This window comes from Pelmatolapia mariae, linkage group LG15 (genome assembly GCF_036321145.2).
Source record: "Pelmatolapia mariae isolate MD_Pm_ZW linkage group LG15, Pm_UMD_F_2, whole genome shotgun sequence".
Taxonomy (NCBI): domain Eukaryota; kingdom Metazoa; phylum Chordata; class Actinopteri; order Cichliformes; family Cichlidae; genus Pelmatolapia; species Pelmatolapia mariae.
In genome coordinates, this window is record NC_086240.1 from 9,939,115 (window position 1) to 9,952,074 (window position 12,960).

Sequence of the window (12,960 nt, forward strand, 5' to 3'; positions counted from 1 at the left end):
TCTCTCTCTTCCGGAAGATGATTAAATACAGAAATATAACTGTTTTGACACACTATGAGTCGGTTTTCTCTGTTTTGTCATGGGGAAAAGGAATCAGGACTAATAATGGTAAATGAGGTGTCTGCCTCAATCCCTTACAATGCTGGGGATGAGGTTTTTTATTATCAAAGAAACAGTTACTAAATTGGGAAACATGGGCTGATGGATTTGATGATTAAGTGGAGAAATATGTCTCGCACTGAATGGCTTCCTTACTTTAACAACAGGTTCTTATGAATGGATAACTCAATGTAACTAATGTTAAAGTTTTCTTTTGCAGATGAACAACGAATGTTGTTTCATTTTCCTGTTTATAATCTAATACTTTTGTGTTTTCTTTATATAACTGGCATCCTTTGAACAAAGGACTCAGAGGATAGAATATGACCATAAAGTGCGAAACAGTTTTTTTTCCTTCTGACTGTAGAAGGAGGAATTCTTTGAGTGCACAATGTTGTTGATGTTATGTTCAGTAGTTAAAAAGGTCACAACTCTCTTTGTGAGGGAGGAGGTTTTAAGGATGGGGCTGAAGTTATTGCCCCCCTGTGAGATGGGCCAACATGTGAGAGTTGTGGAATGTCTTTGTCTGTGCGTGTTGTGGAATTGAAGACATTATTTTACTGCTATAATATATCCTGCATCGTTAACAATATAATTTACAGCATTGATACTGCATTGAGATGTTCATTAAAACCTGTTGGTCTCACATTAACATTTGTATTACAGGAGCAGCCGTAATCATTGTATACACACATTACATTAAGGTTAAAATAGCATACAGGCTTACAAAACACATATAGTACATATAATCTAGGAACAGGCCTGAGCAAAGGCCCGAATCTATTCAGCTTCTTGTTGCAACCTGTTGCACTGGGGTTTACTTGGTAACAGGTGACAGAAGATGTGCTAAAGAGGAAGTCGAGTCCAGGGGGACTCTCAGGGCCCAAAGTCATCGCCATATTTGGAAAGAAGATGCCAGAAAGAGGAACTTCTGTGTCTGCAATTAGCTCTAAAAATATTGATCATTGTCTGTACAAGATGCAAATGATGTTCTTAGAAATACAAATTATGTTCTTAGAACGCAAGAGGAGGCGTTATACTCCGACGCTATAAAAACCATTCTCTGTGTATTTTTGGGGAAGAACCCCGCAGATATGATGCTGTGGGCTTCTTCCCACGCGTGTGTTCAATAAACTCATCTGTTTGACTTCACCCGGCCGGACCAGTGTTGTTATTTGGATTTCCAGTATATCTCTCCTTAACTTCTGAATCTTAACATTTGGGGGCTCGTCCGGTGGTTAAGGGGGAGACTGTATTTGGAAGTATAAAAGGTCCAGAGTCCGAGGTGGTCGAACGGGAGACACGAATCAGTGGTCGAAGTGAGTTGACATAAGCCGGCTTATATAAAGGTAAGGCACTACCTGTTGAATTATTTCCAAACTGTGCCAAATTGGACATTATAAATTAAAGTCTACTCAGTGAAATTACTGGTGAATGTCTGTTTCGATTTTATTGAAAGTTTCATAAGGTTTACAAGTTGAAATAAGGATAATGGAAGGTATAAATAACAGTACTGAGTAAAGAGAATAAGGAAAAGGAAAACAGTGAAAGTGAGTTAGAGTCTCACGTAGAAAATAGGGAATTTGGTCATTGTGTGGGTTAAAGTCCCGTTGGTCATTCAACCCTTAAGAAGTTTTCTCGGAGGCAACGCTCCCTGCTGGATAAAGACATTTATCCTTCACCTAGCGGCGACTAGGGATAGTATGGTCGACAGCCGGGGAGAACTTGGGAACCTCCAAAATTGCTAAGGGTTGTCCTCAATCGTAATCCTGTTTTGGGTGTAGATTGTTGTTTCAAATTCGTCTAAATTACTTTAGAACGAGGAGTCTGGGACCCTTAAGAAGCGCATTTTTCTCCTTGGTAACGCTTGCTCCTGGGCAGGACGCTGACCCTTGACCTACCGGCGAGTAGGGATAGTACGGTCGACAGCCGGGAAGAACTTGGGAACCTTCAAAACTGCTAGGGGTTAAAGTCCCCTATCTGCACTTGTTTGGCTACCTGTAAATTAAGTTAGGGCTAGAAATCTGGACGGAACGGTTGGAGCTGGTCCGGTGAATTGGTCGCAAAAAAGTCTGGGACTTTATCGGTTGGACCGTTATGTTAAATTTATCGAAATTTGGTAGGAGCTAAAAGGCCTAAAATCTGTGCAGTTGTAATTATAAGACGTCTGTGTAATATAAAACAAGAGATTTTTGTGTGAAAGGAGTTTCTGAGTCAGCAGTGCACTGCCGGATGTGCACTGATGGTGTGTGTGTGAGAATGCAAATGAGGAGTGGTGACACGCATGGAGACTGTTGCTTTCAGTTTAGAATCTTATTGAGCTTTATAACTATTGTTTGAAAAATGGCTAAAAGCCTGTGACTGAGATGCTGGTTTTGCTTACCAGAATTGTATAAATAGAGTGTGAATTTATTACTGTGGATGTATAGGAGTTGACTGACTTATGATAGATATATATATATATTGAGTGCATTGTACAGTACTTAAGACCAACATATTATTTTAAAGAAGTAACCTATTTTGAGCCACAAATGCTGGTGTGTTTTATTTTTATTTATTTTTTAAGTTATGTGTGTGATGTGAGAATGATTAGAGGTTTCAGTTGTTTTTTTGACTTGCTTTTTCTGATTATGAAAAGCATGTCTAAAATACTCTTAGGAAAGCGTATTTTGAGTTATATTCCTGAACTCTTGTCGGAGCGATATATAAAAGGTAGTGTGTATGAGACGATTATGAAATTATTGTGTGGATAATGCTACATTTTAGATAAAGAGTTAGTAGAATTACAGAGGGTTTGTAGACGTTAAAAACAAAAAAAGAGTTCAATTAGTCTGAAAAAACAGGAACTACATGCCCATAAAAGGGAAACTCACTGTGACAAGTGTGTACCCAGAGAAGAGAAACAGACGAGTTAAACTGTAGGTAGATGAAGCAAAGAAAAGAAAAGAAATGAAAAGGATATTAATTGTATGCTTTAGTGTGTTAATACAGGTGGACTTCTCTCAACCTGGAACTTTGAGTACAGTGACAAAAAGGATAGAGAAAAATTGGGAAAAACAGGCCACTTTTTGGCTAAAATTTATAGCTTCACCTGTCACTTTGTCCTTGACCCTGGGAAGAAGCTCAAAGGCCAGTTAATCTCCTGATGAAGACCGACAGAACATCGTGGATCAACAGCAGACAAAAGGAACCGAACCATTAACACTGACGACACCAGCAGCACCATGTAAGAAAAGCAAGTGATGCAACATGTACTGTGAATTACAGGCTGGGCAGTTGAACAGTGGGATAAAGAACTGTGGAAAAGCATTGGGCATTGAGTTTCATATTTGCCATGCTTGAAGTAATCTTGGAAGAGAAGAGTGAAAAGATGAATGGAGAAGAAAAACAGTGCAAAGAAAATATGACTGGATGACGACTCGAGAAGCAGAATGAAGGAAACCACGTGACAAACATGCACGGGGAAACTGGATGCTGGTAAGGAACAGTGACATGACTGGGGGGCACTGAGTCGAAGGCACTGAATGTGATATTTTGCCAGACTGGAACTTAACGAGAAAGAAGAATACTGAAAGATCAAAACAGTGAAGAAACAGACTGTGTTTGTTGGAGCTTTGAAGGCCGTACAGGACACTGTGAAGAGAGGGACCAAGGTCAGGTGAACCAGGATGAGTTCGACTGGGAGAATACAGGATATGATTGGGTTGAAATTGAAGCCTGAACTCATGATGGTTTAGGGATGTCCACCACGTCACAACAAAGAGGTAAACAATAGAAAAGGTAAAAATAATGAAAGAAAACAACTGACAACTATATTAATGAATAGAAAACACACATGCACAAATTGTTACATGTGAAATTATTTTTGGAGAGAAGCAGAAGTGAGATAGTTTGAATGAAGAATTCAGAGAAAAGATGCATGAATTAAACCTTATTATAACGTAAGATGCAATGAAGAAACAGCTTACACTTAGTGTACATTAACATGAATACATAAAAATGTAATGAAGAACACAATGAAGGCATGCAACGAAGAAAACAGCTTACACTGCATTTACATGACCACATAACGCAAGGAAGAACATGCTTACATACATGACATAAGTTGGTATTTCTGACCAGAGAGAGAGAAATGGGTCGTTTAGGCACCCGTGATGATAATGAAAATGTCTTAGTTTTGTTATTTTTAGGAGCAAAGCAGACCTGGACCAATTCTCCAGATGCAGCAGTCGGAAGAAAGTTGTAGGTTAACATTACTGGACATGTTCAGTAAGTTTCTGGTTGAATCGTTCACAGACGGGTGTTCCTGAACGTCACAAGCAAGCTCTGACTCGTGGCTGAAGACAAGGAATGCTGTTATTTAAGGTGGGAAATGAAAATTTGGGTTAGCAAGGATTTGGGGAAAAGAGCAAACTGACTGTTTAAGTGGAGAATTGTGAAGGAGTCTGAAAAATCAGGAAAAAGAAACATATGCAAAACCATACATACGAATAGAAAATGCATTAACCTTAAGAAGACAAAGATAAGCTCATGAAGATTAATGTGTAAACATTGATCAAACTTGGCTAAGAACACAAACACATGCAATTTAATCAGCTTGCTAATTGTATGAGTGATAGAATGGTTTGAATGTTTAATAAAATAGACTTAAAGTTTGAAGTTGACTCAAAAGAAGCTGTATGACAAGGGAGTGAGGTATGGAAGAAACAAAAGAAAAGTGATTAAAGTAGTTTTTGTAAGAGTGAGTTAGGAGTGCTCTTGCACTGATTGATCAAAGCAAGTGATTATTATAGAAAGAAAGTGAAAATGATTCAAGAATGTGTTAGGGTTTAAACAGGCATTTCTCTTGTCACGGCAACCTGTTGAGATATGACTCAGTATGCAAATTAGCTGGAGTGAGCGGTGACGATGAAGCTTCCTGTGTGCGTGTGTGGCTGAGGCTTTCAGTTGAGGAAATAGAGTGGTGACTGGGGAGGATTATTTGGCGAAATATATAAGGGTAAAGTAACAGGATAATTGATTACGGTGGTCAGGTCTGTTCAGAGGGGCAGATTTGGACAGGAAATTTATAATTTAGTGATGATACGTTGTTGTAAAGGGGGACCATTGTTGTGTGGAAAACGGTGCAGCTTTTGACGAGGTTTTCGGTGTATTGAACGGGTGACATTTAAGATTGTGTATGATTTTGAGGTTGTTGTGTTTTTATTTTAATAGAGGGAGTTTTAATAAACATGGAGATGTGTAAGGGGGCCCATTAGTTTTGTAACAGTGCACTTTTTTTTAAAAAAAAAAAAGGAAAACCTGTCAGGTGATTTTGTTTTGTGTTTTGATGAGCTAATAATCAGCTCTCTTTTTCTGAATTTTTGTTTTGAAGCAGGCCTGAAAGAGAGTGAACTAACAGCGCTGACAAAATTCTTGGGAGAACAAACATAAGGTGGGCGTTACAGATTATATTTGGCTGAGGAGGAGACCTGATTGGCTGTGAGTCTCTGTTTAAAAGGATTGTAGCGATTCAATCCAGTCAAAAGTATAGAGAAATATTTTCTTAGAAGGAAAAAACAAAATAAAACAAACGAATGAGCTCGTCTTGCTGATGTGGAGTATCTCGTTATTTGCGTGGAAGGCTCCATATCAGCAAATATCTCGTGTGAATGCGTGTGAGTGAATGTGAGTGACTGGACCAAGGTGGGGGTGAATAAATGTGGACAAACGATTTACCATGCCAGGAAGAGAAATGGGATGCTTTGTTTTGCTTTTGTCATAAGCAGGACGAGTGGAAGACTTAATTCTGGGGATGCTGATTTTTGAGTTGCTTTGAGAAAATTTTTGTTTTACTGACTGGGGTTAGATTATAGTATTACATTATATTGTTCTGCTCTAGACAAATGCTAAAGGGGAAATATTTTTTGATATTACAGATGTTACAATTAACTGAAGTAACACATGATTGATAACTGTTTTGTTTTAAGTTTATTTTTGTTATAACACAGATTGGATGATAGAGAGGGGAGTTGGTTATGGAATGTAAAGTACAGGTTTTGTTTCCAGGAATTTCCAAGGATCCAGATTTCAAAGGAGCAAGGAGTTCGAGGAGAGGTGTCATGATGATTAAATTGATTTTATTCCTTAAACACAGGTTTTCAGGGCCGGAGCGAAGTACCTGAGAGGAGGATGGCTGAAGTGTTTGGAGAGATGATATGCCTAACCTTTTTTCCCTTTTAATTTGTTAAGCCCGGGTGACGCATTTTGAGTTTTATTTGGACACACATGTGAAGTCCAAATAAAAAAGGGGGATTGAAATGGGTTTTAGTATGATTTTATAACTATTGGGGTTTGTTGATAATTTAGATATGGTAGCACCGAGGCAGAAATTGTTAATTCTAAAGAAAGGATTAAAATGAAATAATGTAGGCTTTAGAAACAGATATTAAATAGATTTATTTCTAGGGTAGAGGAGAGCTTTTTATGAGGATGTTAAAAGTGTCACTGACCCAAATGAATAGCACTGAAGATTATATACATAGAAATGATTTCATACACATTGCATTCTGTGCCTTTAAAGGAGTTGTGGCTCAAGAAGTCGTCTCTTGAGGGTTAAAAACTTTTGGTCAGCGTTCATGATTAGCCAATCTACTGTGAGAATGACCTGGGTTATTGAAGGATTGCACACGCTTACAGACATATGGAGTTCTTAACACACATGACAGTATTGATTTGAGGCCAAGGACCTGAAATTCCTTTAGCTTCTATCTGAATTTGAGTTGGCCCAATAACAAGTGACAGAAAAGAGGAACTGAATAGGAGTTTGCTTGTAACTAAACTGTGTGACATGTAAAAGATTGAGATAACACATGCAGCCCCACATGAGTCTTATTATATGAATGCAGTTACAAAATAATGAATGCTTGTTGAAGTGACCAAGGTTTTTGCTTTAAACCAGAAGCAAAGGGGAGAAAGCTTATATATTTTGGCTAGGTTTGATAAAGAATAAAGTATAATGTACCATTACATTAAGAGCAGCAAAATGAAATAAAATACTATATCAAAACAGGTTAACACACAGATGTTGTTTCTAGGGAGCTTTTAGCTAGGATGAAATTTATTAAGGAGTAATTGATTATATGTTTACACTTAGTTGATTAAAATGGGTGTTTTTTCTTGTGAAAGGTGATTTTAGGTCAGAGTTACATGCAGCTGTGACAGTACAGGATGTTGATGGTCAGATAAGGGAGAATAGAGCGAGCAACAGGAAATATATGTGAAAGCAGCGCTTTAAGACTGTTAGAATGTTGTAGATTAAAATAAGTGATGTTTAAGATTATAAATGAACAAAAGTCAGGAAGAGTTTAAACTAGGATTGAAAGAAAACTAAACTGGGTGAAAAGGGGGTGAAGGAAGTAGATTTAGGACCGGTCACAGCTTATTTGTTTGATTTATTTGTTGCGGATGGAAGCTAAATCATGGAGGTTTAGGATTGTCCACCACATTACAATAACATCAAAAAAAAAAGAAAAAAAAGAAAGTGTGTTTTATGATAATTGAAACGAAGACATATTAAATGAAATAGAGAGATGCATAAGGTACATTAAGGTTGTGTTGATTGTTAACCCAAGGAAAGTGTGTGAAAAGGAAAATGTCTCCAGATTGGGAAAGGGCGAAAGTGCAGATCGCGCGAAGCCCTTGATGGATACAAAATGAAATATAAATAAAACATTATAATAAATTAGTGTATTAGTAGTATAGTAGTATATTGTAATATACTAATAAAATATTGTAATATACTATTGCATATTCTGATCGACCAACTCGAACACCCGAGGTTGTTTAATTCCCTAGCCAGAGGACTGCTAGAGAGGGTCAGAGAAATGACACAAGCAGTGTGGTGACGTCTCTGAGTGAGACGTCAAGAGAGGGAATGTGGAATTGAAGACATTATTTTACTGCTATAATATATCCTGCATCGTTAACAATATAATTTACAGCATTGATACTGCATTGAGATGTTCATTAAAACCTGTTGGTCTCACATTAACATTTGTATTACAGGAGCAGCCGTAATCATTGTATACACACATTACATTAAGGTTAAAATAGCATACAGGCTTACAAAACACATATAGTACATATAACGTAGGAACAGGCCTGAGCAAAGGCCCGAATCTATTCAGCTTCTTGTTGCAACCTGTTGCACTGGGGTTTACTTGGTAACAGGTGACAGAAGATGTGCTAAAGAGGAAGTCGAGTCCAGGGGGACTCTCAGGGCCCAAAGTCATCGCCATATTTGGAAAGAAGATGCCAGAAAGAGGAACTTCTGTGTCTGCAATTAGCTCTAAAAATATTGATTATTGTCTGTACAAGATGCAAATGATGTTCTTAGAAATACAAATTATGTTCTTAGAACACAAGCGGAGGCGTTATACTCCGACGCTATAAAAACCATTCTCTGTGTATTTTTGGGGAAGAACCCCGCATATGTGATGCTGTGGGCTTCTTCCCACGCGTGTGTTCAATAAACTCATCTGTTTGACTTCACCCGGCCGGACCAGTGTTGTTATTTGGATTTCCAGTATATCTCTCCTTAACTTCTGAATCTTAACAGTGTATAAGATATGAAGGAGGCAGCCATCATCAGGGACTGCTTGGGTGCTTGACCAGTGTCTCTCCATATTGCAATATGTTATTAAACTTACTTCAAATCATGCTCACCAAGGTGTTTGCAGGTTATTGTTAAAATTTCCATAACAACAGTTGTGTTTTAAAGAAGCTGTTTAGTTAACCATTAATTGTATTGCATGCTGGCATTTAAAAAAATAATTTGACTGATTTAATTTATTCTATTTTTTTGTTTTTTCAGACTGAGTCACTGTAAACTCTCAGAGAGAAGCTGTGATGCTCTGTCCTCAGTTCTCAACTCCCAGTCCTCTTCTCTGAAAGAGCTGGACCTGGGTTACAATAACCTACGGGATTCAGGAGTGAAGTTTCTGTCTGCTGCACTGCAGAGTCCACATTGTACACTGGAAACTCTCAGGTCAGGATCCAAAAGTTCCCACTGCTGAACATTTAAAGTCTGAATGATATTATTCTATAAACAACCGAGCCTTTTACAATTGGCAAGTTACCTTTTCTTTATCTTTGGATGGCTCAGGAGATTCTTCATTAACGTCTGAAGATTTTTTACAGTCACATATTTTGTTTAATTGGTAAAACAGAAGTATTGTTCGGTTCATGTTTTCTGTGGCATGTTTTGTGTGACACACCGATGAGCAGGCCATTTGTTCCACAGCAGTCAATGTAGCCAAAAAGAGGCCTGCTCCTCTCAGTTTTTGGGCTCACGGTGTCACTGATACTGATTCCCAACTGATCCAGACAAAAATGATGTGGGTTCTGATGGTGCTGTTGATAGTGAAGACAGCCAGGCAGTCAGAGATGGGTTAGAAGGCCAGAAGGATATTTAAAGCCTGAGTATCAACCATAAAACCAATTTCTCATTTCTCACTCCCAGAGTAGAAAAGAGTCAGTGTCCCATCAATAGCAGGTGTGTTCAGAATCATAGTGCCAGGTACACAAATACACCATTCATATTTTGCTACAATCCAAATAGTGAATTTGAGGAGTTTGTGAGCACTGATCCCTTTGAGCTCTTTTTCCACATTGACTGATTTGGATATTTATTGTGGCCACTTTTATCTCCATTTTTGGTGATCACTTTCCTGGTTTCGCGCATGGGAAGAAAACCGTTTCCAAATTACCTGGTATGGTGTCTACTGGGCATTAATTACAATGCATAATAAATAGTATTTAAAATCTCCATATCCATCTTTCAGGAAAATTATGATTAAAATTTCTTTCAATTATAATGATTACCTATGTAGAGAGATATTGGTTCACAGTAGTTGGTTTTTCATTTGTATAAAATTATCTTTAATTTTAGAAAACATATTTTAAGGTCTGATTTCTTAAAATTACATTGGATCCTGTGAGAATACATCGTCACATCTGAAACACTCCCATTCCATGTAATCACATCATTTTAATGTCATTATTTTCAGGATTAGATCTGGAAACATCACTGTCTATTTTATTGTTTACACTAAATCCATGATGGCTCTGTGTGGCCACGGCTGGATGTTCAGCTTACAGAGCCCTGGGCAAAAATGTGTGATGGACCCTCGGCAGGATTTGAATGCTCGGCTTCTTTTCCTTCTTCAATAATCAGACATACAGGGCACACAGTGTGCATACAGAACATGGATCAACAACACTAGTCTCTATGAACAGCTGACTGTGAGACAAGCGCTCAGGGACTGTCTACAAAGTGCAACACTGAAAGAACATCATCCATAAATATTGAGTAATAAGTTGACTCTCATGCACCGAGACTAAAATGCCTTTAAATATCAGGGTTATCCTGCTGATCAAAGTCCAACAATGAGTTTGTAAAAACATGTTTGTCAGTCATTTTGTTTGGTTTATGATTCAATAACGTCCTGCTAATACACAAAATGTAATCATATTTCCACAGAGTATTGTGAAAATAATGACAGTAGATGTTTGTGTAAAACTGCTGGAAGCAAATTTGTGTGTGATGTTCTTTCAGTGTTGCACTTTGTAGATGGTTCCTTAGTACTGGTCTCACAGCCAGCTGCACATAGAGACCAGTGTTGTTAGTTCAGGTCAGAAGATGACTTGTTGGAATGAAAATGAGCTTGTAGTTTGTCTGCTTTAATAATGTGACTGGGAAAAGGTGTTGATGGACTTCAAATATGTCCATTTCTTTCACACTTCAAATTAAAAACTGAAGCCATGTGGTTCCTTGAAGGAAAAACACGACTTTTTCAGGTCTTTTTACTGTTTTTCACGATAAATAATGTGAAAAATTCAGAGTTTTTTCTCTTGTTGTGTTTGTTCGAAGCTGCTCCTGATGGCTTCAGCTGTTTGGAGTTTCCATTTTCTAAACTTCTACATTCTGAAACTTCTTCAGCTCTGAACAGATTAGGAAACAATGAATGATTTCAAGCTCACACTTTGTCTAATAAACTTACATCTTTCATTCTTTTTACAGATTGATGAGCTGTGGTTTGTCAAAGAGCAGCTGTGTTTATCTGGCAGCAGCGCTGGAGTCCAACCCCTCCCATCTGAGAGAACTGGACCTGAGTGATAACAAGCTGCAGGATTCAGGAGTGAAGCAGCTGTGTGGTTTTCTAAAAAGCCCAGGATGTGGACTTGAAACTTTGAGGTCAGTCACCATGTTTTAGTTGTGCTGACACTAAAATGCAGACATCTGGTTTAGTCCATTGACTGTAGCAGAACAATGTTCACATTTCAATCCTTCAAAGATGAAGAAAAATCCTCCACTGAAAAATTCACTGTGAAACTCTAAAACTCTTCATTCCACCTTGACGTCTGTCTGACACTGAAATCCAAACCAAAAAGGCCATATGCTTTACAGACAGCACATTTTATCTAATAAACTTACATATTTCATTCTTTATACAGATTGTGGAGATGTGGTTTGTCAAAGATCAGCTGTGATTATCTGGCAGCAGCACTCAAGACCAACCCCTCCCATCTGAGAGAACTGGACTTGAGCTGGAACAACCTGAAGGATCCAGATGTGAAACAGCTGTCTGATCTTAAGAAGAATCCAGAGTACAGACTGGAAACTCTGGAGTAAGTAGAGTGATGGAGTGAGTGGGTGGTGCTGTCAGCAGTATTGTACTAAACACAGTCAGTATGAAACAAAGATCCACAGTTTCCTGTAAAGCTGCAGCTTCTCAGTGAAGCTGTGAGAGGAGAATGATGACAGGCTTCAGGACTGGACACAAACACTTCCTGTTTCTGCCTTTTTGTCACCTTTTTGATAACCATAGTAATGGCTCTGATCAAACACTGACAACAGGCAATCAGCTGTCTAAAAAGAGCAGCACGCAGACCAATGACTGCATTCATTTTCAAATTTAAAGCAGTGAAGAACACAGTCTGTAAGTAAGGAAGAATTTAGTGAGACCAGATGTTTGGATGAAATTCCTCCAGTTAACAGCTGGAACCATTACATCTGGATCGTTGGGGCTGTTGTTGGGGTTCCTACAGAGCTCAGAGTGGACACACCAAGGTTCTTCTAATGAATGAAAGTCCAAACTAAAACTAGGAGGGAAAAACATTTTCATCAACTTCAATAAAAATCCAAAGATTAGAAAAAGTGAAGCAACAATGAGTCCTAGTACAGTCCCAGCACTGAAGTCCTTGCTGTTCTTTATACTGGATGTGCTGCATCACTGACTGACAGCTGATGAAGAGTCTCTGGAAACACTTGTTTATTTCCTCTGCTTTTCCTTCTCTCTGCAGGTGGTGGTGATGGTAAACAGGATGGTGTGTGCACTGAGAGAGGAGCAGCTGTGTCCTGATGATCCAGAGAGGTTGAAGCAGCAGCAGCTTGTGTGTAGAGACGGTCTGACTGGGCCAAGTTACTGGGAGGTGGAGTGGAGAGCTTCATCCAGCAGTGACTGACAGAGGAATGAGAAGAAGTGCAGCCTAATTACATTTGGCCCGCGAAGCCATACCAAATTACTATTAGAGCTGGCCTACTGGTATTATATATATATATATATATATATATATATATATCCTTTAGTATTAAGCTTTGCTTGTTCCATATTCAGTTTTTCTGCAAACATTTTTTGACTCCATAAGAAAAGATTCATTCTTATATCTGGAGGAAGATTTTTTTTTTCAATAAATATTAATGTTAGCCCGCGACTTTGTTCCAGTTTTGAATTTTGGCCCACTGTGTATTTGAGTTTGACACCCCTGTTCTACAGCCTCTGCACAGTGTCTGTCCAACACTGGCTTCAGACCCTCCTC

General features: G+C 38.4%; 1 protein-coding gene across 1 annotated transcript in view; it reads left to right on the forward strand.

Moving 5' to 3' along the window:
• Window positions 1-12,681, forward strand: part of LOC134643605 (NACHT, LRR and PYD domains-containing protein 12-like) — a 37,768-nt gene extending 25,087 nt beyond the window's left edge. Inside the window, exons 5-8 of the mRNA XM_065472016.1 lie at window positions 8,954-9,127; window positions 11,162-11,335; window positions 11,596-11,769; window positions 12,445-12,681. Of these exons, the coding sequence (XP_065328088.1) occupies window positions 8,954-9,127; window positions 11,162-11,335; window positions 11,596-11,769; window positions 12,445-12,454 (532 nt within the window). The 3' untranslated portion in view covers window positions 12,455-12,681. The remainder of the gene's footprint in view (window positions 1-8,953; window positions 9,128-11,161; window positions 11,336-11,595; window positions 11,770-12,444) is intronic.
• The last annotated feature ends 279 nt before the right edge of the window (window positions 12,682-12,960 follow it).